Source organism: Thunnus maccoyii, chromosome 13 (assembly GCF_910596095.1).
Source record: "Thunnus maccoyii chromosome 13, fThuMac1.1, whole genome shotgun sequence".
NCBI lineage: Eukaryota > Metazoa > Chordata > Actinopteri > Scombriformes > Scombridae > Thunnus > Thunnus maccoyii.
Genome location: NC_056545.1, coordinates 21,968,108 through 21,994,709, shown reverse-complemented (window position 1 = coordinate 21,994,709; position 26,602 = coordinate 21,968,108). Strand labels below are relative to the sequence as shown.

The window sequence follows — 26,602 nt, the reverse complement described above, 5'->3', positions numbered from 1 at the left end:
TTGACTATTGTTTTAAGACAGATTTGGTAAAATTGTGAACTCGTCCTTTAAGACAGAAAGGAGAAAAACAGACATGATAAAACATACTGGTAAAGACAAAATCTAGATAAGTCACAATTTTGACTCAATTTTGGCAGGGTAAGTCAACTAATTTATTTCATTTATTTCTTTTCCTGGCACAGAGGGGCTTCCATACTGACAAGACTTGAGATTATTTTATTAACAGAAAAATGCAGCACTTTTAAAGTGCTGTTTGTCAGTCCAGCATGTCTGTGGAAGTAAGCCTAGAGCAGAGCAAACTAATTCTTACTGATAAATCACAGTAGATTTTTGTTTTTCATGAGTTAAAAATGATCCTGTAACAAAACAGCCTAGTTTCTCTTTGTTATATATAAAGTCCAACATTCACATTGATACTTCACATGATTTATTTTCATATGTTAAGAAAAAAGAAAGTCCGAAAGTTGAATATAAACCTGCTTTTATTAAGGAAATGTAATAAAATCCTTTGTACATGACCTCCCCAGGGAGGTTCATTGTGTCCATACATGCAACTCTCATGGTTGAGGTACTGTTACAAATGAACTTGGAAAAAAATAAAACCAAACTGGATCAAATGTCGCTATCAAACGCTAACTAAACCAGGGTCCATTTCGAGTTGCCGTTTGGTAAAATTCACATGCACTTTATTTGGGGAGAAAAGGATGAGAAAGTCTGATATACTAAACAAACGTAGGCGTACATGGTTTGTAGCATTTTCAGGTTTTTTTTTCCTTCAGTTTATAAAAAGTTCACTTATACAAACAGACAAATGTTTCATTCGTAACTCTCTTCCTCAATGTACAGCTCACCAGCTCACCTTCTGCATTATGCATAGACACAGAAAGCGTATTACAACCCAAGAAGCTATGGTGTGTTTTTATCATTTACCAAAATGTTGAGATTCACAGCTGCAGATACTGCATTTACATGAGAACAGCTTCTACGTGTGTATAAAGTGTAAACCATAAGCTCAGTTAAACAATTTGAATATGCCATTACATAAAAAGGGGTCACTCTCCTATTCTCTAAAGGATTTATAATTCTTTTTGAGTTCAACAATATGGCACTAAGTGATTAAAAGCGGACCTCATTTCAATAAAAAAATGCTCTTGTTTCAAAATTGTGGCAGTTGAAACAAACGCAGTCTCTGGTGGTCGATTTAAAACAAGCATCTAAGTGAATACAGGTGTACATGATGTCCAACAGGCTTTGAGAATATGTTTCAGATGACCACTACTCTCATATTATTGATATTTTCTGAATAAAAACTGGGGTACAATGTTGTCACTTTTCATTAATGCTTAACCCTATTGATTGATGCTTGTCCTAAATATTATGACACTGAAAATAGTCTTATAGTAAAACAAGAAAATGACTTTACTTCACTAAATATAACATTTATCCAACTTAAGATTTCACCACAAAAATATGTCTGTAAAGGATTCAAATTACTTCATAAGTACTCAAGGATGGTTTATTTGCAAATCATGGCTTTTTTTTTCTTCTTCTTCTTCAAAATAGAAAACAAACTGAAATTACAGTTCATCTAATTGTCATTTAAAGCAACATTTTTGCCCTAGTTCCACAGATTTTTGTTTCCCCAAGTGAATTCAATTTTAATTGCATTGCCATGACGCCAAATGCTCCATAAGGCACTACAAGAGGCAAATCCCATGTTTTCCAGAAGCAATAAGTCCTGTTGCGTTGTTGCCCCTCTGTTAGTGTGACGGGCCTCGCAACCCAGAGTGAGCACTTGTTGACTTCTAGGCTTGTGTCCAAGCTGATGACAAAAAAAGGCAGTTTGCCTCCAGGATGCCAGCCTCCAGGGTCGTTGGGGGGTCACACAGAGTGGCTGTTTCCATCCAGACGCACCAAGTGGGAATCGACACATTTCACCTCTGCAAAGGTGGAAAAAAAAACCCTTCAGTTTCCACAACTTTATGCTCCAACTGATGCAGCAGGGAAGCAAAAACGAAAAGACCTACCCTCTAGATTTTAACGCTCTCTGTCCCATACACGTTGTAGCCTTCACGGTACGTGGCAAAATTCTGGGTGTTTGCCGGAGGGGCTGGCTTAAAGTTTTGAGCATTCTTTGCCAGCTTCAGTCTTTTGGTTTCTTGCCGTGACTTATAGCAGAACTCTATCAAAGCCACGGTCATAGCCAGGCCAAGCCCTCCAACCAGAATATAGAAGACTCCTGCCACGTTGCTCAGGCTTAGTGCACTTGTCTTGTCCTGGGGGAGGTAAAGACCACCGTTAAGACTTTTTTTAAACTGGCACCGTGAGGCTGACCTCAATAAACACCAACACAAATCCTACATCCTTCTGCACTATAGCATGACTAAACAGTAACTCTGAGGAGGTTGCTAAATGTGTCTACAAAACCCTCATGAGGTATAGTTGCCTAATTTAGACTATGAGTGACATAAATTGGAACAACCTGGTACTAAATGTGTCTAATTCCTCCTCTCTTAAGTTATCTCTGCTCTAAAAGCTGGGAAGGTGAATGTAGAGAGAGTCGCTATCTATCCTGCTTTATGGTCTCTTTACGAGACCACCTCTAAAGGAAGGCGGTCGTGGTCGTACAGGTCTACAGATTAAACCCTTGATTCACTATCATAGCTTCTCAACTTAACCTTCGACACACTGCATTTGTACAATCAAAGTGGCAAGCTGTGGAAGGCGAATTGAACCATTTTGCTGCTATTAAAAGCCAAACAGTAATATTGAAATTCATTTATGTGAGTTTTACCATTTGCATTCTAACCCTGTGGGATATTTAGTAGTCCAGTCCAACTATGAGACATGACTATTAAACACCATTTGACCACTTTGTAGTCAGGTGGTATTTAAAGGTCAGTTTGGACTTTGTCAGAATAAGGATGCCTTTGGGAAACTTGTGGAGTTAAAATACACAATTTGCATGCAAATGAATAAGAACACCAATAAACTAAATTTCAATAGAGGTTTGGATGATAAAATAGCAGTATAATGGTTTCAATTCTATGATTCAACTTTTCAAAATCTGATGGTATGAATAAAAAATAATGTGTGTAATCATGCTGCAATTTTTTAAAAGTCTTGAATTGTCTACATACAGTAGTGATGAAGTCATGGATTATGATCAGAGTGTGACTAAATTGGACTATGTGTGAAGTAAATCTAGTTTTTAGCGTGTTACTCTGAGGGCAAACAAGCAAGTATTCAGATATATCATGTCATGATTAACAATGTATGCTTTAGATGTTTGCATATGAACAGTTAGGTCAAAATGCATTTTGCAATCAGTGTAAAAAGACCTGCAGCGACTGACCTTACTTCCAGAGTCCTTGGTTCCACATTCACCCTTATCGTACCACCATTTGTTTTTCAGCTTGTCTAAGATGCCTTGTTCACTGAGTTTCAATACTGCAAGGTTTACAGGAGTTCTTCACGTGGGAAATAACATAAATAACATTTTATTATGTTATTTTATGTTATTCAACTTTTTAAACTACTTTATACTGTGCAAAGCGATAGAGTAGGGTCCTGGCCAAGACATCACAGATAGCAAGCAACACTACAGTATATATATATATATAAATATATCCATAAATATATGACCTTTCATAATCCATGACTACCCTATCATGCCAGACCCTACCAATATCGCTTTGAGTAATCGGCACACACTGATCACAAGAAGAGAAAAGATTTGAACTTGCAGAATAAAGCAGCTGCTGCATAGCTTTCACAGAATGAAACAAATAAAAAAACAGATGCAGTCATTGCTGAGGGCACATTTTTTTTGCTATGGGCAGCCTTTTTGATGTTTAGCAAGGTGGATCTAACAGGAACCCTTTCTTGACTAACAAACAAAACACAGCAGTCCAATTTCATTAACAGCTGTTAGAGGCTAATGTCTCACAAAATCCCCCCTTTAGACACGTGATTCACACACTGAGAAACTTCATCTGTTTGTACCAATCAAGAAATATTGGATAGATACGTGTATCCGAATCATTAGCAGCCAGATAAGTAAATTTTGTTGTAAAAGTCTCTAAAGACACTTTCTGAACCAAATCCCAGATGATGAGATTCATATAGTTTGGGGTTTTTTGTTTTGCAAGACATTACGCTCAATTTCCTTGACTGCTAGATTTCCAGGCTTATTTCCTTTCAGAAAAAAAGATCAGTGTTTGTAAACCAACATCATCAAATATATTGTATTCACCACTGTGTTCTTTGTATATCAAATATAATACAAATCCTTTTTTTTTATGTTATATTGAAAAATATAAAACATAAAGAAGTCATGCACAATCTGAAGTGGATGATCTGTGGTCCTGTTCTCCAGTCAGAGCTCTTTGAAAGGCAAAGTTATGATTGAATTTGTTTCTGAAAACTGCTTCACACAGACAAACAGCAGAATCTAAACTTAGATGCATGAATTTAAACACAACAACAAACTATAATTGATACACAGTCCACTAAGAACGGCTTTTAATCCCATCAGGGGACAGGGTTTAAAACCAAATTTGCTAATGTAGACTCATCAGTTTCTGCCATTTTCTTGTCAGAGCAGAGTGAGAGATTTGACCATCAACTTTGCACTAAATGGTTGCTACACTTTATGAATAAAGCAAGCTGCGATAAAAATCCTACTTAGTCATTTATAACTGTATTATTTGGACAAAAACACATTTTGGACACATAGGCTCTGTGTTATGTAGCATTTTAGAGACACTACGAGAACAAATACTGAACAAAAAAGCTTTCAAGTGAGAGCAACAGCTACTTTTCATAATAAGCCTGTTTAAAGGTATTCATCACAGTATAAAGCACTTTTTTGAAGATTGTTATTGAGGAGCATCTGGTGACTCATAACTTGCTTTCAAGTGTTTCTGTCTCCCTGACACACTGAGTGAGCCTTCATTTTGTTCAAACAGCCTGTTGAGCCTCAGTTCAGCAGGGTGACAAAGCCTCCCTGTGCAAGCTGTCTGACCTTTGACCTCACTGAACAGAACAAAAAATGTCAAAACTTTACTTATTAATTATCTCATAACTATGGTTAGGATTATGTTTGTGATTAGGCCATATCTACCTTTGTGCCACAGCATTGTGGGTAGGGTGATCTGCTCTCTTCTCTTTGTTAATATAAATTATTCATCTACATTTTTTTTCAGCCTGAAGTTGTTAAATTACACTGAGTGAACTGCAGTGATTTGCTGGTCATCAGATTAAGACCCAGGCCTCAGACACACCACCAGGTGGTGGCCTCGGACTTTTAAATAACTGTCCAGAATCAGTTTAGAAACTCTCTTCTCATCCATAAACACTGTAATTATATGCATAGAAACACACAGATTAAAGTAATAACTGGTTGGTGTCTGGTTATACACTGGAAACATCTTGACTTTTGCTGCAGTGCATGAATGTAAATACCCTAAATTACACTAATAAAAACAAGATTGAACCATCTAAAATTCAAAAAGCACAGAGCAAATCAAATCAAGTCATCAAATCATGATGGAGGCGGAGGTGGCTGACGGGCTGTTTCAAACCAACCTCAGAGATGAAAAAGACCACTTGTCAAAAACACACCATGGGGGTAACAGAAAGCAAATGTATATCTGTTTCCTTTCCAGGTCCCTAAGCAGACATAAAATTACAGCACTTAAGTTGTTGCCCACTGCAGTGTGGTCTGTACGGATGAATCACCTGTCATTCACTGTGAGGTGTCCCAAACCTCTGATGTAATAGCAGTTCACTGCACCACAGTCAACTCAAACTGATAAAAAAAATGTGATTCATCAGACCTGTGTTGACTCACATTTAGAAAGGACTGAGAGCTTGTCTGTAATAAACATCTGGCATCATATACTGCTGCTCACTGAATATCAACATTTTACAGATACAAAATAATATAAAGTGAAGAGAGAGAAAACAAGTCGTTTATGAGTCATAGTGACACTGAAACTGAACTGTTTGCTGAAATAACATCCAGAGCTAATCTAATCTAATCTAATCTAATCTAATCTAATCTAATCTACTGTACAGCCCGCTGAGCAAAAACTAGAAATGACTCCAGATAGTCACAAACTGTACAGTTCATACTGTATGTGCTAATGTATCTGTCCAGAAAAACTTATTGTAAGCCTCGTTTCAGTTTTTTATTGTTCATTGTTTATAATTAATATAGTTTTTAATTGTAAAAAAATTAAATGCTATGTATTTATATAACATAAATAATAAAATAATAGTAAAATTAACATAACAAATACAGTATAAATAAATGAAGAAAAATTAAAATATAAAATTCAAAAATGTACATGTATGAATCATTGCAGTTCAGGCAGTGTGATGTATGTGTAAATATGTATGTAAATTTAAAAAAATGTAGATTCTATTTCTAATACTCTTTATATAAATGTATTTTATATATTTATTTATAATTAATTAAAGCTTATATCTTATAGTTTAGTTTTTTGATATACTCATTACATTACATTTATATATAGTTTTTAAGCTTTGAGTTTCTATCCTTCATATTTATTTTTCTAATTCTTATTTTTACTCTCACTTCTTATTTTTTATCATAATATGCCACCAGCATTTTCTCTGCAAATATTGCATAAGCATGTCACACTAACCCTAACAAATGTCAAATCTATTTAATTGCAATTAAATATTAATTAATTAATGAATTTGGTGATTTAACCTGCTCGCCAGCTCACTTTTCATCATGTGACCCTAATAGTGTATTGAAACAAAAAGCACGTTCAAGACATTAAAAAGCACATTATTGTCATTTACAGTCAGCAGCAAACTGTATACAATGGTTCACATCAGCCACTGAGGCCTCTGTCCTCTCACTTTCACCTTCTTTCCAGTGACTGTCTGGTAATGTGCAGGATTATTAATTATATATCTAGTTGACTGGATTTCATACAAATCTGGGAGGATTTTATGTAAATTTCTCCTGGAATCAGTTGGATGGATCAATAAACAACAACCTAAATTGCCTTGACTCTCTTGAGGACTAAAGTCATAGCTCCTCAGAGGGCATGAGTGAATTTTTTTTGCATTACTGAGTGATTTTGATAACTTTTCTTGATAATTACTTTTAAAAAATTGCCCTTGTTTAATACTTCTATGGCAACAGGAAATGTGATTTCCATTGCGTCGCTCCTTAAAGATAATTGTTTTTTCTCAGGTGAGTTGCTGCCAGCATCTCAAATCTTTGTTAAAACAATGAGTATGAACGCTGCCTGATTAAATACAGAAGGTGGACAGAATATCATCAACACCTGTACAATCTATTGCAATGCAATACAACAGCTAGTGCTATAAATCTTACATTTGTGAAGTTTAATAATTAATAATGTTCAGTTTTTATTGAGGCTGTGTCAGAGAGGTCTTTTGGTGTGATGCTGCAGTATTATGTTGCATCTTATTGGAACTATAAGCTTCACAAAGATAGAATTTATTGTTATATTGGACTTGATACATTGTACGGGTGTTGCTTTTATAGTGTCCACCCCCTGTACCTGAGCTGAGTGTTAGGAACAAGTTAGCCTCTGTTCCGTCTGTGTTAAGTCACATCAGAACTTTACCTTTCAGTCTGTCTGCAAAACAGGAAAATGGTATCTGAAAAATGTTCAAGACCACACAAAATAACACACAACATGAGCAACCCATGCAAAATACTGATTCTCATGGCCAAATTAAGACATAAATCACATACTGTATGATGTCTGAATTGAATAGCATCACACAGTAGAAACATGAATGAAAGTACCTGTAAAAAAATTCTAGATTTGTGACTTTAACGTTCCGTTTTCTTGTGAGCATGTCTGAGTATAGAAACATTAAAATATCATTTGACTGATTTGACGTGCCGTGAATGTCACATTTTCTCAGTGGTTGTTACATACAATATATTTCCATCTCATTGTTAAACTGTTAAATCATCCACACATGCATTTCTGAAAGTGAAATAAGGACAAAGAAACGTGGCAGTCAGTCAGATGTGATCATCTACTCTCTTTCTAACCGAGGAATCGAGGCAAATCGCCATTGAGAGGAGACGGCTCCTTTGTGTTATCCCACTGGTAGTATCCATGTCCTGCTCACTCAAGAATGGATGACTTGAGAGAATAACAGCAAAGTTTGCCTTGTCTCCTCTTTTGCAATATGCCAAGAGTACTGTGTTCATGATGCAAGCTGAAAAGGCAGAGGCAGAGATGGATCCACAGTTGGGCTGTGACTGCGCCCCGATGTCTGAAACACAAGATCCGGGGCCTCATTTATAGAAAAGATGTACAACAGATTTGATTGGAAGAAAAAAGCCATTATAGCTGGAAAAAGGTCCAGTTTTTCCATTATTATTTTTTTAAGCTTTACATTTAAGGTGTGAATGCAGCTTCACTCTTTGCACATCAGCTATATACTCACTATCAAAAATGATCTTAACACAAATGTGAGATTCAAATCAAATCCTCTTGTACAAATGGGGCCCCTGGTTATATCTTACACTCTACTGAAGGGTTTACCAGGTCAGGGTGGCCATGGAAAGACTTTGACTGGCCTTGGATCAAGACCAACCAAAGGTTTCTGTCAGTCTTACGCTGGATTTCGGTGAGAGGATGTCGGACAAAAAGTTTGGACCGTTAGTTGTCACTCTGTCATTAGAATTCTCACGTTTGCCTGCGATGCTTAGTCCCCTCAAGACAACGCTGTTCCCCGTGCCTGCCCTAACGCCCAGGCGGCAGATTGGAGAGTGCATACATTGTTCAACTTGGAGGTACTGATCTTGCGAAAATGAGATTGGCTTTAAAACCTTCTGGCAGTATTCTGAATGCCAAATATTGAAGATACGAAGCTTTCATGTTGGCCTGTAGATATAAAAACCAGAGGGAAAGATGTGTTCTGGCTTTCGTAACCACAGGCCAAAAACACAAAAACAACTACTCTGACACAAGCACAATATTACCAAATTACTTCTCTGATCTCCTTCTGTCCTACCACTCTATCTCAGCACATTTTGGGCTTTTTTTCTCCTCCATTAGCCAAGTAAAGGGTTCCCACTTGATCACAGTTGCTGGTTAAAAATGGAAAAAACATATTTATCAGTAACTTGTTGTAACTTGCCCAAAGACTACATTCAGTGACGACAGCCTTGCCGATTACTCTGTTCTAGGATACCCGACTTTGGTGACATTGAGGCTGACCTTAGAGTCACCTCCCCCGCTGCCGCACTCTCCCTTGTCGTACCACCATTTGTTTTTCAATTTGTCCAAGAGGCCTTGCTCATTCAGTTTTAACACTGCCAGGTTAACAGCATTTCTTGAAACGATAAAACATAACTTGTAAGAAAATGAACAGGTCCGTGAGAAATCTAATATAGAATATTAGTAAAAAAGTAGTAATAAATATCAATGGTTCATAGGGGGAGCACGGAAGGGACAAATTGGTAAAGAATTTCACTGGTGTGGAAAGGTAAGAAGCATTTTTTACAGCAAAGAAAACGCTAAATATTAGAGAGGTGGCATGGAGGGTCACATTGCTTGTAACTGAAGTGTGCGGGATGGGGACATTCTGTCATTGTTGAATTAGAAATAAGAACATCCAGCATGCTGCTTAACATTCATCACAACTCACAGACCAGCATTTTTAACTAGCAAATGAACTGAAGAAATATTTCATCGTTAAATTAGAAGCAATGCAAAGGACACCACAGAAACCAGGAGGGAGGGAGGGGGAGGTTGAGGGAGGAGAGCAAAACAATCGAGGTTGGGGGAAGGTGACACAGTGCACATCAACATTCAAATGGATTTCCTGAATGCAACTAATATACCAAAAAACAGAACTTTCCTTAAGAGAAAGAAGAAAGTAACACAAAGAGACACAAATAGATAGGACAGAACAGAAAATGACGTAATGCGTTGATTAAATTTAAATAACTCATAATACTGTTCACTCATTGATGCACTTGGAGAAAAAAAAAGAAGAATTAAGGAGTGAGGAAGAAGAGAATGACAAAAGGAGACATCAGGGTAGGTGGAATACTATAACAACATAGAGGATATTGTTATATTATCCCACCCACCTTAATGCAGAGCCTTTAGGTGTAGCCACACCGTAGCCCTTAGAGTCGAGGTTGCCGCCCACTTTCATGGTGTCACATGGTTTCCGTTGCTCTATGTACTCGTTCATAGTGGATTCGAGAAGAAAGGCGAACTTGCCCTTCGACTTTCGTACCCGGGAAACCCCGTCTGGTGTTGTCTTGGCAAACACTGAGGGTTCAGCTGATTTCATGTATGACCACATTTTCTCATAAACTGCTATTTTGGAACGCTGCATTTGAGGGAACAGAGAGAGAAAACAGAGAGAGTTTAGTTATGCAGTGAATATAAAAACATTGACAGCCATAAAAAAACATTCATAATGAGCTGCTGTGGGTTTGAGTTGAATGAACAGATATTTTGGGAGAATACGCTCTGTGTACTAAGTATGGAGCTAGCACCAGAAGGTGATTAGCTTAGTTTAGGGACTGTACAGAAATTTTTTACGCTTTATTAGGAACACCTGTGCAATCCAACACAACAACTCTGCCACAAATTCTACTTTTACGAAGCTTATACATTCATTCGGTTTTTGTTGACATTGTCAGAAAGTTGATAATTGAATAAAAGTCTTTCTTATATTTTGCCCCCCTCATGTATGTAAATAGGATGGACAAAATATTAGGAACACTTTTCAATATAACACACTCCAGTACACCACCACCACCCACTACTACCTCAATAATAAACATTAAGTAGAATTATAACCTTTCTGACAATGGCAACAAAACCTGACAATGAATCAGCTTCATAAAAGTAGAATTTATGGCAGAGCTGTTGTATTGGATTGTATTAGATTGTACAGGTGTTCCTAATAAAGTGTTTGGTGAGTGTATGTTTTTTGGACCCTTTCACTGCAATACCCTCCCCACAATATCCCAAAATATTACATTTATGGAAAGCATGTCACTCTATTTTGGAATCAAGGGCTGCTAAATCTACGATTATTACTGCCACCAAATGATTCATCGTCATCACCAAGTGATTCATCATGAAATAATCATTTGGCGATTATTACAGCCACCACATTAATTAACCAGACACAGTATTAGAAAGTCAGACTCTCTTCAGCTGGAGGAGAATATATATTTTCATACAGTCACTTTGTCACGATCTGCTCCTCACTCATTCTCCTCCAGTCCACTAGAGATCCTCATCCTTTTCTCCCTGTTATGTTAATACTGGACTGCATTGGCTGATATGAGTTGTATCTTTGAAAGACTATCTGGCATGATGTTATTTAAGTTACCTTTATTAGTTAGTCTGTCTTTGTTTTCATCCTGGTCTGTACTCACACAGCTTATACTCAGTTATTTAGAGGGATTTTTTGGTTTTCTTCTCTTTTTTTATTCTTTCTATTACGGATAAGAGAGGTTGTAGTGTTGCTTGTGTATTTGAGTTGTATTCATGTGTATCCTGTGGCGGTTCTATGCATGTCAGTTTATTATGAAGAGGATTGCGTTATCTGGGTTTTGGTTTTCCCTCCGTTGCCCATCTCCCCTGGTCTGCATCAACCTCGTCAGAACTGCCCTGCTCCCTGTGTTTCCCTCAGCCTATTGCCTCCCTGTCTGTTCTCCTGTTTCATCACCTCACTCCCCTCTATTGAGCTTCTCCGCCCATCTCCCCACCTACACCTCATCAGTTCACTTTGTATTTCAGCCCTGGTTTTCAGTTCAGTCTTTGTTGGATTCTTTGTTCTGTCTTGTTACGTTTGTTCTGCTCGTCCTGTAGTCTGTTGAATTGTTGATTAATTGAGTTGATTAAGCCCGCTTTGTTTTTTTGCCTGCATGAGCCTCAGAATAAATAAGTTTCTTCAGATTTGCTCTGCCTGCTGCCCTGTATATAGGTTCATTCCTGTTACTCTTCATGACACCCTTAGCATAAAGACTGGAATAAGTGAGAAGCCTTGTTCTGCCCAGTTCAAAAATACAAGCTCACTAATTAACACACTGTTTATTTAATCGCTACACGATCGGAAATGTTGTCTTTATGCTAATCTAAGATAACTGACTCACCACTCTAGCTTCATTCTTAACACTCAAACATGTGAGTGGTATCAATCTTCTCATCTAACTCATAAACTTTGAATTATTTCTTTAAAGCAGCTCTGAATCACACGGGGAGCACGTGTTGTCGGTCATTAAAGCACCTGCGCTGCCATCACTGATCACCAGAAATGCAGCACGCTTAAACATTTAAACACACAGACAGCGGCAGCAGTGTAGCAACAGTTTTCCTGCCTCTTGTATTTCAGAGTGGATTCACCCCTTAAAAGCGAACAGTGCAGTAGGGGTAGTGGGCCTTCTGCCAGCAGCCTGAAGTCTGACAATCTGGCAGCACAGCAGAAGTAAACTGCAGGCCACGTTTGGTATCAATATTAACACACAGAAGTGACCTCCTCCTCCTCAGTTTGTGCTCCTACCAGCAGGTCACAGCTGGAGTCATGGAATCAGTCCTTTTACACATTTTATCAGTCCAGTTGATTTGACCAGTGTGACGTTTAAAAGACACATGACGCTACAAAAAAATGAAATATGTTGTGATTGAAGATATTAACAATTATTACACTGTAGGTTATCCACTAAATATATAAAGGAATAGTTCAACATGTCATCATTTGCTTTCTTTCTTGGGTCATATTTTGTTTGTTTAACCTAAATATGGCAACCTCTCAGTGACAACAAGACAGCGGTTGATTAGCGAGCTTTTGAGCTGCTGTTATGTGGTTTTAAGAAAGCCAGGTTAGCTGTTTCCCCTTGTTTCCAGTCTTCATGTTAAGCTAATCTAACCGTGTCCTGGCTGTAGCTTCATAATTAACAGACAGATATAAGATTGGTATTGATCTTCTCATCTAAGTCTCGGCAAGAAAGCAAATAAGCGTATTTCCCTAAAATGTCAAACTATTCCTTTGAGTACAAAGACTTTACACACACACACGGCTGCAACACACCAGGGCCAATGTTTATTCATGTAAAGTGCCTCCAGTAAATGATGCAGCCTGAAGCATTTTATATCTTCCATTAAATATCAAGGATTTTTTATCATGTCATGTCTATGGTGCAGGTTATTAATAAAGGTTAAGTCAGTTAGATGTTTGTTTTATACTGATATAAATTGAGTTTTGAAGATAATTATTGTTTCATATATTACGTGCCAGACTATTTCTGGAGTCTCCGCTAGTTGCTAGGCAGCCACATGCCTGCCTTTCTTTCTTCAAATCCCTAACAGCAACTTTTACTATGGTCAAGCCTGTGCAGGTCTGATTTTTTGCAAAAGCTGCAGACAGACTTCATCATTTTGGTCACTTTATCCAAATGAAGCCACAACTAGAGAAAATAAGATGTACTGGTTGCTTCACAGCTCTCTTTTAGGTTAAAGAAAGGTGATCAGTCTCTTAAAATATGGATGTTCTTTCCCTTAATTTGGTATGTCACATTAACATAAACCAATCCAGAGCAAAAAAAAGAAATCTATTGCAGAGTCATCTGTTCAAACATGGTCAAATATTCATGAATCCACATAATATTATGTCAAATACCAAACATTTTGTGTTACTTGTTGTTTGACAGTGTAGAGCTGTCTGTGATGGTGCTGTCTTTAATCCATTTAACCTGCTCGCTCTGGGACTGACGGCCTCACCTCTGTGGCCTAGTCAGCTGCCAGCTGGAGCAGCTACAGACATGCACAGCACAGCCCTGCTCTGACACTCAGTACGCTGCTAAAAATGGCCAACGAGAGGCTGATCGCCTGTCACGGGGGAGCTGGAGTACACAGCTGTCTACAGTAGAAAAATAGAGAAGCTGCATTAAACTGGGCTAATGTGACCTTCTGCAATGCTCGGCAAGGGAAAAGAGTAGTGCCTCAGAGAAAACTTGGGTTGAAACTTTTCATTATTTCTAAATGTCTTGAAGGGATGTTTGTCATGATTGTGCTTAAGGCATCACAGTCAGGTTCATAATCACTCTGGTAAAAAGGAAACAGAAAAGTGTGAACAAACATCTGATGTTGTTTTCTCATTTTTATTTTTCCTGAATATACTATTCTATATTGCTTTATTTATCACATACCTAATCACTTGGGTTGACCTAACACTTATGTGTTTACTTGTTTATTTACTGTATTTGAAATAGAGGAATCAAGCCTGCGTGACTGGTTTCATCCAGATCATATGTTCAGTAGTTGTGAGTCAGTTCCACATCCCATCTGGCTGGTAGATATAAAGGAAAACATCAGAGTGAATTGACAAACTATGTCAGCTCAGTGTTGTGTACAGCAACATAAATAATTGACCGCAGATGTAATGGATTGTGGGCTAAGGCTAGTAAGTGAATCATTCTTGACATATGCACAATTTCAGCTCAGCTGAGAGTTCGTGTAAACACTGTTAGCATGACAATAATAGCTGATGACAGGCCTGACCATAGTGTGAAAACTGCGATTCTTTTCTGGGTTACATGAAGACGCATGCTTGTCAGGAGCAGGTCGGTCGACTGTGTAGAAATCTGTGAAACTCCTAATGCTGTCAGACTGATAGTCCCCTAAGAAATCCTCTCACTATCATGGCTTAACAAGGCAAATTATTCACCAAATCACTCTTAATTTATAACTCGTGTAACCACAACAATTAGTTATTAGCGACAAACAGCTCATATCCCATGGCCAGTGAGAAATTTGAGTTTATTGCCCTTCATCCATTCTGGAAATAAACTAGTCTAAACTCATAGTCCAGCTGCCTGTTCATCTGTCAGCAGCTGACTGAAGGGCTGAGAGTGATTCATGGCCCTCTGTCTACGTCTGTCACTGTCATTCCAAAACAGAGACGACAGGCCAAACAAAGCGTGTGCAATCTTTCTGGTGTTTTCTATCTTCATGAAATTCTTAATTACGTGCACAGTGATTAGAACTCATTACGTGTACGCTCATAGTCAGTAGAAAGAAATTAATAAAGTATCTAACATGGCTCGTTTAGCAGAGCCATGGTAATTAAAGTGAAAATCACCCCTAACACACTTTAGCTTTGTAATAGAAAGTAAACAAACTGAACCTTGTAAAGGAAACAAAAACTTTAATTCAAAAAAGTCACTCTGGAAAATTCACTGTAAGTAGAGGCAAGTGAGGCAGGATTAGGAAACTTGGAAATCTGCAACAATTCATCACAAAATAACTCATAATGTGTTGGAAACAAGGATTAAATGTTAGAAATGTATTTTAAAGGAATAGTTTAACATTTGGGGAATCAGCTTTTTTGTCAAGCGTTAGATGAGAAGATCAACTCTTGTGTTTATCTATTGAAAATGAAGCTAAAGCCAGGAGTCCGTTAGCTTAATTTAGCATGAAGACTGGAGGCAAGGGGAAACAGCTAGCCTGGATCTGTCCAAAAGCAACCAAATCCAGCAACCAGTGGCTCTAAAGCTCACTAATTAACACCTTATATCTTGTTTGTTTAACGAGATATAATGTAAATGTTAGTTAGTGAGGTTTAGAGGTGTTGGTACGTAGCTTTTTTAACTTTGGACAGATCCGGGCTAGCTGTTTCCCCTGTTTCCAGCATGGATGTATAAAGAGCACTGGATACAGCATCAGAGGCGGGTCGCCGTTCATTCCTATGAAAGTTGTTCAGTGGCACATGAAGCCAAAAAAGTGTATAAAATCGTCTTTGTGCTAAGCTAAGCTCATTGTTTTGTTGGACTAGCATATTTAGCCAAGACAGAGTGGTATCAATCTTCTCATCTAACTCTCAGCAAGAAAGCAAAATAAGCGTATCTCTCAAAAGGTGAAATTATATCTTTAAATGCAGTACACACATATCCTGGACAAGATATGATAAGGCCTGGATGTTAGCAGAAAGAAATAATCACACGTATGTCATCTAGATGAGAATAAAAATGACAAACGTTCAATAAAAGTAAAACAAAATAAAATAAAACCCAGTGGCTCAAGTATGAATCGCATCCTTTCTGAAAGCCAGAAAAGAATGAGAGCGAGTCTTTGAAAAATGTTCTTCATAGATTATGTGCATTGAGGAGGCTGTATGACCTGGGTTAAGTGACACACCCTCTTTGAGGATCACTGTAAAATGTATTTACAGCTCCTATTAATCATTCGCTTTTAATTGCCAGTTTTCAGTAACTGTTGCTCAGAATGGCTCCTCTGCACTGACATTTCCAGTTTGGAGGAAGAAAGGCAGAATATTTGTCACTCAGGATGAAGTCACTAACGGCCTGTCAATTATCTCCTCGGGAGCACCTTTGACAAATCATAGCCTGCCAAATACATGATGAATTAGCACATCCACAGAGTGGAACTGCTGCTCATAGAGCTGCCTTTTAATGTGATGATTCACCAGGAAGTCTCTAAAATAATCAGCTTGATATATTTCGTGAATTTTAATTATTTTCCTTTAAAAAAATCTTCTCTTTGAAAGACTTAGAGTTTTAAATTTTATAATGCATGGTTACTGGCTAGTTGGACTCCACTGATGTTTCTTCCTGTTTGAAACAGTTCAACTACTGAGCTTTTCCATAACTTTAAGTAATGCTTTCAAGCACTCTGTGGTGCAGGAGACAGCGAGTTACAGATGACCTCCTCCACACTGATCGTGGTGATTGCGCCATTTCAATGCTTTTAGACCTCAGTTCAGCTTGGCACAGCAGACCGTGCCATTCTGCTTGGACGCCTTTTAAAAATGGGTTGGGTCGCAGAAACATTATACATGCCTACACTTGGTCACATCCATACAAAATCATCCCCTTTCATCAAGAATCTTTCATCCCAAAGGTAATAATACCAAAATGTTTTCTCTTTTTCCTTCTCCTTTGAAAGCTATGCTTTTATTTGGTCATATTTGGACTGTCTGTCCTTGAAATTACTCACAAGTTTGAAAGTAAAACCTAACAGACAGAAACGTGCTGTTCTACCTCTACTGTATTTTAGCATATTTACACTAGATGTCTGTGAATCCCAGAAGAGATTGTAAGATGTGATTTTATAACTCTTTGTGGACCGATAGAGTCTGAAACCAAACACACAGGGCCGTCCTGATAACTGAGTCCAACAGAAAGCAGGGTTTGTATTTATCAGACGTCTCAGACTCACTCCGAGCAATCACACAGAGAGACCGACTAGAACTAAAAATAGACACAGCTCAGAGCTGGACACTGGATGTGAATGACATTTCCATTTCCGAGGAATGGGACATCTTCTTTGAGATTGTGGTTTTGTGACAGAGGCCCACAAATTGGAATTATAATGACATCTTGTAGTTCTTCTTGAAAGTTTCTTTTTCTAAAGTTTCAAACATATAGACAGAGCTACCCTGACAATCAGACTGACCTGACATTTTGTTTCGCTTCACTCTTTCTGAATAGCTGAACAAATCAAAGATGTGGGCAGCGATTCAGAGGCTAAGACAGAGCTACATCTCTGCAATTTGGTGCAGAATTTCAAAAATTGATATACTAGCATCAAAATGTTGAACGTATTAAAAGACCAACACAATTCTTCACCTGCTTTTCTAAAGGGACATTACTACTTGACATTGAATTATTGGGGTTTTTTGGGCTGCAGCCTTATCTGTTTTTTTTATTATAAGACTTCTATGCATTGTGTGACATTGATGAGAATATTTGTGCCCTTGCTTTGGCAGCACTTGTATAGAATAGAAATGAATCTGCATATTAGAGGAAGCGCCATCAAAGTTTGTTTTATGACTCTACAGATGGTTGGATGAAGGAGCATAATTGTCCCTGTTGCACAGCTGAATTATTCCTCTAGTTAAAAAAAAGTATAAAGCTGGAAAAACTACAGTTTTGATAGAAAGTTACATTTGTGGATAAAATGGATTTGCAACCAGATGCATTTTCTCTGAAGCATGAACATAATACCATAATTTAGTTTTGTCATAACATTAGGACTGATGTTCTACTCTGAGACAGTTGTTCATTGTAGTTATCCATCCCAAAGCAAAAGCATGCAGTTTTATTTTAGGTAGTTTAATTCTTGAGTAAAATTTAATTTCTAAAACACTGTGCACTACTGTTTTACTGAATTAATCCAATGTCTTGTAGTATTAGTACTTTGGAGGTGCTGTATAAGGGGAAAAATATGATTCTAGACATTTTTTTTATTGATTATCCATTCGATTTATTACCTGGCAGGTAATAAATCAAAACCCACAGGAAAGCTCTGGAGACTTATTCAGCTCTGTGCTTCTGGCCAACATTAACTACTGTTAGAGCGGCGCTCGTTATGCACTGCAGCGACAGCATGGATGACAGCCAGATGAGACACTCACCCTAAAGAACTCCTTCGTGGAGCCTGAGTCTAACGTCCCATAGGCAATCTCTGTCTGCTTGGCCAAGTCCTCGGCGCTTTCGATCGGAGAAACCATCCTCTCTACGGTGAGGAAGGCAGCCAGGTTGGCCGTGTAGGAGGAGATGATGATGAGGGTGAAGAACCACCACACTCCCCCGACGATACGCCCAGACAGAGACCTGAGAGGAGGAAACAGAGCATACAGACAGACATGAGAGCAGCGTGCTCATTTCTACACAGAAAGGGGAAAGAGGACCACAATCCACTGTGTCTGCTGTGTTTGACATGTTGTCAGCTCACAGGTTGTAAAGCTCAGTCTGAAAAATCTTTTACAGTTTTGGGAAAAAACTGTCCAGTTGGTCAGTTAACCCATTAAGTGATAAGAACATGGACATGTCTCTAGTGCTCCATGCATATGCACATAAATTCATTTAAATATCATTACTGTAACTCAATACAGTCACCTGCACAGCTGATTAATTATTTGAAAGTATTAATAGGCCTCATTAGCTCAATATATCTGTGTCTACATTTAGTTTTGGAACTAATTCAGGTGAACAACCAGCTCAGATAGCTAAAAATGCTCAGCCCAACAGCAGCCTAAATCCAGCAGCCTGCAGACTCATGCCAGACTGCCTGTGATGAGCGACGCCCCAGAATCTGTCCAAGATGACTTGGGTTAATTCCAGAGACATCACTGGCCCGTAGCTAGCCTCTGTACTGCTGTATTGTGCATATTTCTTGTCACTGGTGAAATAAAACAGGTTCTGGTCTTCAATTAAACATTACCATCTGTGAGTATTTTGGTGAGCCTGGTAGTAAGTTTATCTGCTGCATTTGTTAGAACGTTCAATCTAGTTCAACTGTTGTCAAATTTAACACTCACAACCACAACTTTAGACCACAGAGAACAGAACAAGTCTGAAGTAAATGCACCATGAGGCTCTGTCTGTTATTGAAGTCAGAGTGTGATGAGCCAAACCGCTCCGTCACACAGATACTCCCATCCTGCTCACTGGTCCTTAACCAATTCTTCACACTTTTCACATCTGCGTAAAAGGCTCTGGCTTTAAATCTGTGCCTGGCGGTTCAAACCGGGGTTCATATTTTCAAATTTGACTATTCTTTCTGGTGCCATCCCCAACTTCCACCATCACAGACATCCTCCACTGAACACGCTACTCTCAGATGAACTCGAATTTCTCATTTCAAAGGAGGATCCATTTGCACCGCACCACTGCATTGCAGATGCTCTGGATTTCTCCTAATATATTGTCTTCATGGCTTATTTATTCATTCAGACTATCCCTGAGGTGTAAATATTTTGTTCGTGATTCAGAGTTACATTCAAAACCTCCAGTACGCTGCGACTACATCATCAAAAGTTTTACAAAGAGTTTTTCAAAGTATATCTGTAAATGGCTGGGATAATTGGGATAATTATCAAGAATTACATCATATTAAGGTCAATGACCATACTTGAGATGAGTTGGTCTAAACATGGTTGAGTCAGAAGCAAAGACCAGAGATTACAGAAGGTATTAATATGATATGGAAATCAGACAATACCCTTCCTCTTCTGGTGAAAAATACTGGCCTATGTGAGAGTATTATAATACTGTGTTTAGCAAAGATTATATAATCAGCACTTAAATAACAACTACAGACTTGTGTAACTGCAAACCATCAGGTTTGTTAAAATTACCATTACTGCACCACAAATGTAGAAACACTAATGTTGGACTTGTTTATTTTTAATAGTTTTCTGCCCAATTTATGTTTTACTAAAACTCTTTGATACAGTCTGCAGCAGAAAGCTTGTGTGATGTTCTTTTGATCTAGCATTTGTCTTACAAGCAGGGATCAGTTATATATCACTCCTGTAATATTTACTGTATTAATAATATTTTTAATAATCAGTGTAAATGACACGTGTGCAGACTGCAATGTCTCCTATTCTAGTTCTTCATTTTAACAGCAGTTATGACCTTGAGCAGCAATAGTTTCCATTCAAAAACAGCTTGAAAAGAAAATACTTTGGCAAAATAATATCATTCACTGATTTACTGTAAACTCACAAATATGCGACTATAGTCTCATATCACTTCAAAACAACATAGAGACGGTGAAAAGCTACTTAGACGCACTGGTCATTCACCAGCTTTCATTCATAAACTACACTGTATTAAAACCTACATTAGATGAGCAATTGAGGAAATTAGAGGCACTAATTTTTTTTGTAATGTTGATTTTTCTTGTTAAATGATCATGTTATTTCTAGTATTGTTACTAAATGTACTAAGTGTGCAGTCTTAGATACTTAGATACTTACATTTTATAATACTATATTATACTTAGATTTTGTACTTGTCTGTATCTTTCAGATGTTTCTTTGTAGGGAATACTTACAGCTCTCATTGTGTTTCCCTTATACAAGAATAAAGCCTGAAAGAAAGTTAAATCTCCCCCACTATTAAAAACCCACATTCTTCTGGCGGCACATCATTAATCACTCCATTCACTGTCCGACTAATCCAAAACTGGTCTTCAACCAGCTTTTCTATAGGCTTCCAAAGTCCCAGAAGAAATGATGATGGGAGCAAGAATCCTTGAAGAAGAGGTCAGGGACACCACAACAGTGATGAGTAAAGAGATGGATGGATGAATGGACTGAGGGGATGACTGGATGGCCATTGCACTGGGAAAATACTTAATGTAGTTACGGTGCTTCATCAAAAAAAAAAAAGGCGATGACGGATTTCCACATGAAATACATTATATGCACCAAGTTGATGACCGTAAAATGGAACATGCAGCAAAAACACGGTAGCCCTCCAAGAGTCATGAAGAATAAAGGCAGCTACTCTGATTGAAATGTAATGACCACTGTGCATTTTACAGCCCTCAGCATGGTGGATATAAGTTATTTTGTGGATGCACAGCATCACTGCCAAGCATGCAGCGTGAAAACAAAGGGATGTATAGTAGAGTGAGAAGGAAATGGGAAGGAAGTGCAGTGTAGTGAAGTGTGAGGTTAGGAGGACAGCGGCAAAACCAAAGCTCAAAATAACCTATATGCACCATGGCAGGATGGAGATGTATGTACGGGACTATAAAATGCAGAGAGATGACGAGGACAACTGAGAGGTGGTGGAGAATGAACACAACAACCAACCTTGGTGAGATATCGCATCCTTGCTGCATGAAGGCGCCCAGGGAGAACCACAGGCTATTAAAAATCCCAAAGTCATTTGGAGGGTCTGGGGGGCTCTGAGGGTCTTTGGCCTCATCGTTCTCGTCCAGATGCCATTCGTAAGGGCTGAAACGGCTGACCAGGAAGAGCACCACACTCACGCCGATATAGGCAAAAACTATACACATCCAAATCTCATAGGCCAGTGGGTCCAGGAAGGAAAACACCCCAGGCTTGGACTTTTGAGGCTTCTTAATCATAATGGAGATGCCCAAGCTCATAAAGGGCTTAGAGAAGTCTATCACTTCTTCCCGTACCAACGTTATAGTTAGAGGAGCCACGGCTATGTCAGCTCTCTGTGAAAATGGGAACAGGCACACTGGGAGTTAGTCTTTCAGTACAAACCATAAATAACCAACCAAAAATATTAAACATTGATTTATTACAGCAAACACTGATAAACAAGTGAAACCAATAACCATGATTATTTATAAGTCACACTGTCTTACTTATAATCACATATACATGGCCAGCTGGTGATACAGAGCACTCAGCTTTAATGTAAATTCATGGAATAAACAGATTGGACGCGGTAAAATGTGGTAGCTTAGAATAAACTGAGTAGCAGACCAGTGATAAAGCCAGCGAGAGGGGATCTGCCATTTGAAAATGAGTCACTCAGCATTTGTGTTGGCTAATGTCTTTGTCTCGATCCAAATCTCCTCCATGAATCAAGCGGTGGGTTGGAAGACAGAGGTAGAGGAGCTTATGTAAGCAGTCCATGAAATGTGAATCAGCCTGTTAAATTCACCTCCATCAGATCCTCTGCAAAGCCTGACAGGCTCATCAATTAGTATCTCACTGCAGTGACACATTTTTTTTGCAGAGATATGCTTTGAGGAGAGGGTGGTATTGTAACTGGACCCCACACCGACTTAGAAATATAAAAATACTTAACACTGCAGATTCATATCTTAGATAAATGTATGAGGGGTATCTGTCCGTTATTCATTCTTGAATGAGGTCATTTACATCTGAATGGCAAATTGATGGAAATACATATTCAGTGTTAATACTGAAATACAGCATGACCATTTCAATTACACAAGGGGTCATCTCTTTACATCTAAGCTGTTTCTACGGGGAGGTCTGCAGTAAAATAGTCATAGCTGCAGAAAGAAAGTACAAGTGTTGAATTGAGAAACCTGCATTGAAGCATTGCTTGCATGCAGATCTTTTAGATTCAAGTCTGCCGTGAGAGATTTTTAACATTATTCATTCAGCAGCTGGGATCTCATTAAAGATGCAAATCGTCTTGTTAAAGTCGGTTCGAGTGCGAGTGATCCACAAGACGCATGATACAAGCAGGGGTCGAGGAGATTTTACAGTTGGAGAAGGGTTTCCCTAAAACTCACTCACAAGCCACGTTTTGAATGTTTTTTTGCAGATGGCTGATGATCACCATTATCAGGTGTAATACAGCTGTAAACTGATTAAAGTGCAGGGGTTTTATCTAATGAGGCTTCTTCACCAGCTGCTGCCATCTTTACCAACGAAGACGACCTTCACATTCGCCCTCTGATGAGTGAACTTTACAACAACAGGGAGTGAGGGAAGAGTGAGTTTTAAAAAAGCTCACTTGCCTGACAAGAACTGATAAAATAGGATATTTTACATGTAATATTTACTTTAGTCTTGCATCATACGCACTTGAGAGAGATTTATAATCTGCTGGTTGAATGTTGAGGATACTTCAAGACGTTTACAATAATTTGAATGAATCTAAAAGGTTAGTAGTTAGTAGTAAGTAGCAAGAAATGATGAAACAGATGTTGAACAGCTAATCCCCGTCCCCTTATGAGCTACACATGCAGACTGACACTTACCCCATAAACCAGTTCACCCACCATCCCGTTCCACGTCTTGGTCTCTGGATCTCTGGCTCCGTACTTTCCATCCGGAACTATTGACAGCTTATATTTTATCCCCACATGCTTTGCAATTTCAGAAGCTAAATCGACACAGTAGCCTTCATATCTGTCATTCCCATCCATCTGCACATAGTTTTTCTTGTACATCACATACGGAGCTTCCTGTTAATTAGACAAAGTTTTGAGTTCATAGTCAAGAAAGCACACACCCACAGTGGCCAGACCAAGGTCACACAAGGCCTTGATTGATACTGAAGCATGCACACATGCTGGGATGACAAAATGTGGGGACCACAAACAAACAAACAAACAGAGCAGAGGTTAAACAGCAAGCATCAGTTACAGGCACATTACTGGGGGACTTGACAGACTAAAAAAAAGGCCCCTGCTGGAGTAAAGAGGCCGACTGGGCCGACGGGAGAAGTGGAGCGTCTAACACATATAAAGGAGGCAAAGCAGGATGTCAGGGCTCCCTCATGCTAACCTCACCCGTAACCTAAATCTGTGGATGTGAGCAATAGGCAGGGGTTGCATGTGTTTTGCAGCATGGCACAAAGGGGCAGGGCAAGCTGAATGGAGCACTTTTCCAGTTCATAAAGTAAACGTCAGTGACAGCACAAAGATTAAAGACATCAAAAACTGCAGAGATGACTCATCTTACAAATATTAAATGCAAAAATGTGCGAGCCACATCAGAAGAGTAGTTGTATGACCAAATAAAATGTCATAGTGACTCAATTTTCTTTTTATTTGTCACTATTATGACAATAAAATAATCTGCTTGTTGTGTTGATCGCATTGTTAAGACTAATCCACATCACCTCAGTGCCTTGGATTTCAATAAAATATCATCTTATTCCTCCTCCATGTAAAACATGTTTGCCATTAAACCTCCTTTAGATGAACAGAGGTCACCTTGAGGATATTCAGCAAGAGTGATTTACTTCATTAATTTACATTCATATGGCATGTACATGTTTTTGTGAGGTAATTTTGCTTACAATAGAGCTCATTTCTTGATGACTTTGTGGTTCTAGTTCTTCAGAGCAGACTTTCATCTTTTGCTGATGTGATGTTTTTACAGTATCCAACAGCTTTTCTTCTTTGCTGTTTAAATCTCTTACCTTCTCTTCCATCCTGCGTTCATGTACGATGTTATGAAAGACAAAATGAAAGAGCCGCACCCCATAATAATAGGATGGCCTTTCATTAAATATAAAGTTCATATTAAAGTTATGGAAAGTAGGAAAAGCAACATGAGGTAAATGAGATGACTATGATGCATCTAAAATAATAGTTGACTTTATTCAAATCAAAGGCATGCCTGGCAGTGAGAAAATAATGCAATGACACTACTCTTCTGTGTTTTTACCCTCACTCTGAATACTGTTGTATTTCCAGCCTGGTTATGAGGATAATGAGTTTCTAGACATTGAAATGGAAATGTATGACTATTACATTCTGAATTTGCCTAAGATGCAAACATAATAGGCAAAGTCAGAAGGAACGAGAGGCCATGGTTTTAAATGTAAGATAAGGCGTACCTTATCTTACATTTAAAAATGGCTGATGATTACTGACCTGGAACTAATGTATCATGACTTAACTAGCACTGTGTCTCACCCTAAACCTAATATACTGGGAGCACTGGTTTCAGAGAAAATGTACATTACAATTCAGGGTTTAACTTCTAGGTAAGAATAGGGAAGTTAATTTGAACAAAGGGATAAACAACCAAAGGTTTCAGCCTTTGGCTGTTTATGTCCTCCTTGTGTGCAGATCATTTCACGTCTCCAGTGAGACACAGTTGTCCACAGCGACACTGACGGTTTACTTAATGAGAGGGAAACATTGTTACTTACGTATGCACTGAATGTGAATACGATGGTGTCTATCTTTTATAGTTATCATTACCAAAGCCGTTATTGTGATGTCACTACTACGACAGCCCACTGTAATATAAAAAAACCAAAATGCTTTGGCACCCACACGGATACAGTTGAAACACTCTTTGTGAATCGACTGTTTCAACATGTAGTGAGTGGATGGAAAGCAACTCAAAATAAAATAATTCTACCCTCCCAGGACAGATTGCAACAATGGACACCTTGACCTTGAGTGGCAGAAATCTTAAGGTGAAACACTTAAAACCTGCTTGAGAGTGTACCATAATAGTAGTGACCACAATTGTTCGGTTTTCCACAGAAGAGGACTCGTTGGTGACCTGCTGATCCATTATATATACAAATTTTTCGTACTCATTCCAGTAGCCGATCTGAAAACGACACAAACATTCACAGTTATCACATGAAGCAGAAAGACTTTTTTACAAAAGTGTGTGTGAGTTGGTCGCCTCTATCTGTACAGCTGGAGACAGATTGGTTTTTGCCTGATGTATGATTTTATAAAAAGCTTGTAGTGGTGCTTCTCACTTCACCTGGGCTACACTTCAGCAGAGTAGGAGTAATCTATTCCTGGATCTGCAAATGTTCTCTTACATAACAGGAAAGCAGCATCAACAGAGCACTCGAAGTCTGATAAAATTAATACCAGCAAGACAAACTTAATAGTCTGAATGTACCCTATCAAGCCAGTGCAGCAGGATGTTCTACTGTGCTATTAATACTACACATATCACACACAGTATAATCTAACTCAAAAACAAACACTGGCCTGTGTCTGCTGAATCTCAGATGACTCCAGTAGCTGCATTATGTTTATATCTGTTACACTCTGATGTAGTCAGCCAAGAAGAAGTCAACGTCTCCCAATTCTGGTAGCTGTAATGCTCAGTACTCACTCTGTTGTCACTGCAGATTGTCTCACACTGAGTTTGGATGTGCGGGCCGTTGCGATGTATGGTGCCTTGTGAGCTGAACTATGTGGACAGTATGGGGCCACTTCCTTTTGGTGCCAGCCAGGGACCTTGTCAGAGTTCAGGGTCGTGGAACTAGCCAAGCCACAGCCATAATGCTGTGTTTGTGTATGTGTGTGTTCAAACAGCTCTGTTTTTACCT

General features: G+C 38.6%; 1 protein-coding gene across 10 annotated transcripts in view; it reads right to left on the bottom strand.

Moving 5' to 3' along the window:
* Positions 1 to 464: 464 nt before the first annotated feature.
* gria3a (glutamate receptor, ionotropic, AMPA 3a) overlaps positions 465 to 26,602 on the bottom strand; it is a 71,200-nt gene continuing 45,062 nt past the window's right edge. For 2 of the 10 annotated variants that reach the window (XM_042430384.1, XM_042430385.1), the window contains exons 9-16: positions 25,753 to 25,860; positions 23,541 to 23,747; positions 21,637 to 22,010; positions 18,442 to 18,640; positions 10,133 to 10,380; positions 9,255 to 9,369; positions 2,028 to 2,276; positions 465 to 1,940 (exon numbers count right to left, since the gene is read on the bottom strand). In XM_042430384.1, coding sequence (XP_042286318.1) covers positions 2,031 to 2,276; positions 9,255 to 9,369; positions 10,133 to 10,380; positions 18,442 to 18,640; positions 21,637 to 22,010; positions 23,541 to 23,747; positions 25,753 to 25,860 — 1,497 coding nt within the window. In that variant the 3' untranslated portion in view covers positions 465 to 1,940; positions 2,028 to 2,030. Of the gene's footprint in view, positions 1,941 to 2,027; positions 2,277 to 3,347; positions 3,471 to 9,254; positions 9,370 to 10,132; positions 10,381 to 18,441; positions 18,641 to 21,636; positions 22,011 to 23,540; positions 25,861 to 26,602 lie in introns of those variants that run through there. The other 8 variants (XM_042430383.1, XM_042430386.1, XM_042430387.1 and 5 more) reach the window with 8 other exon arrangements.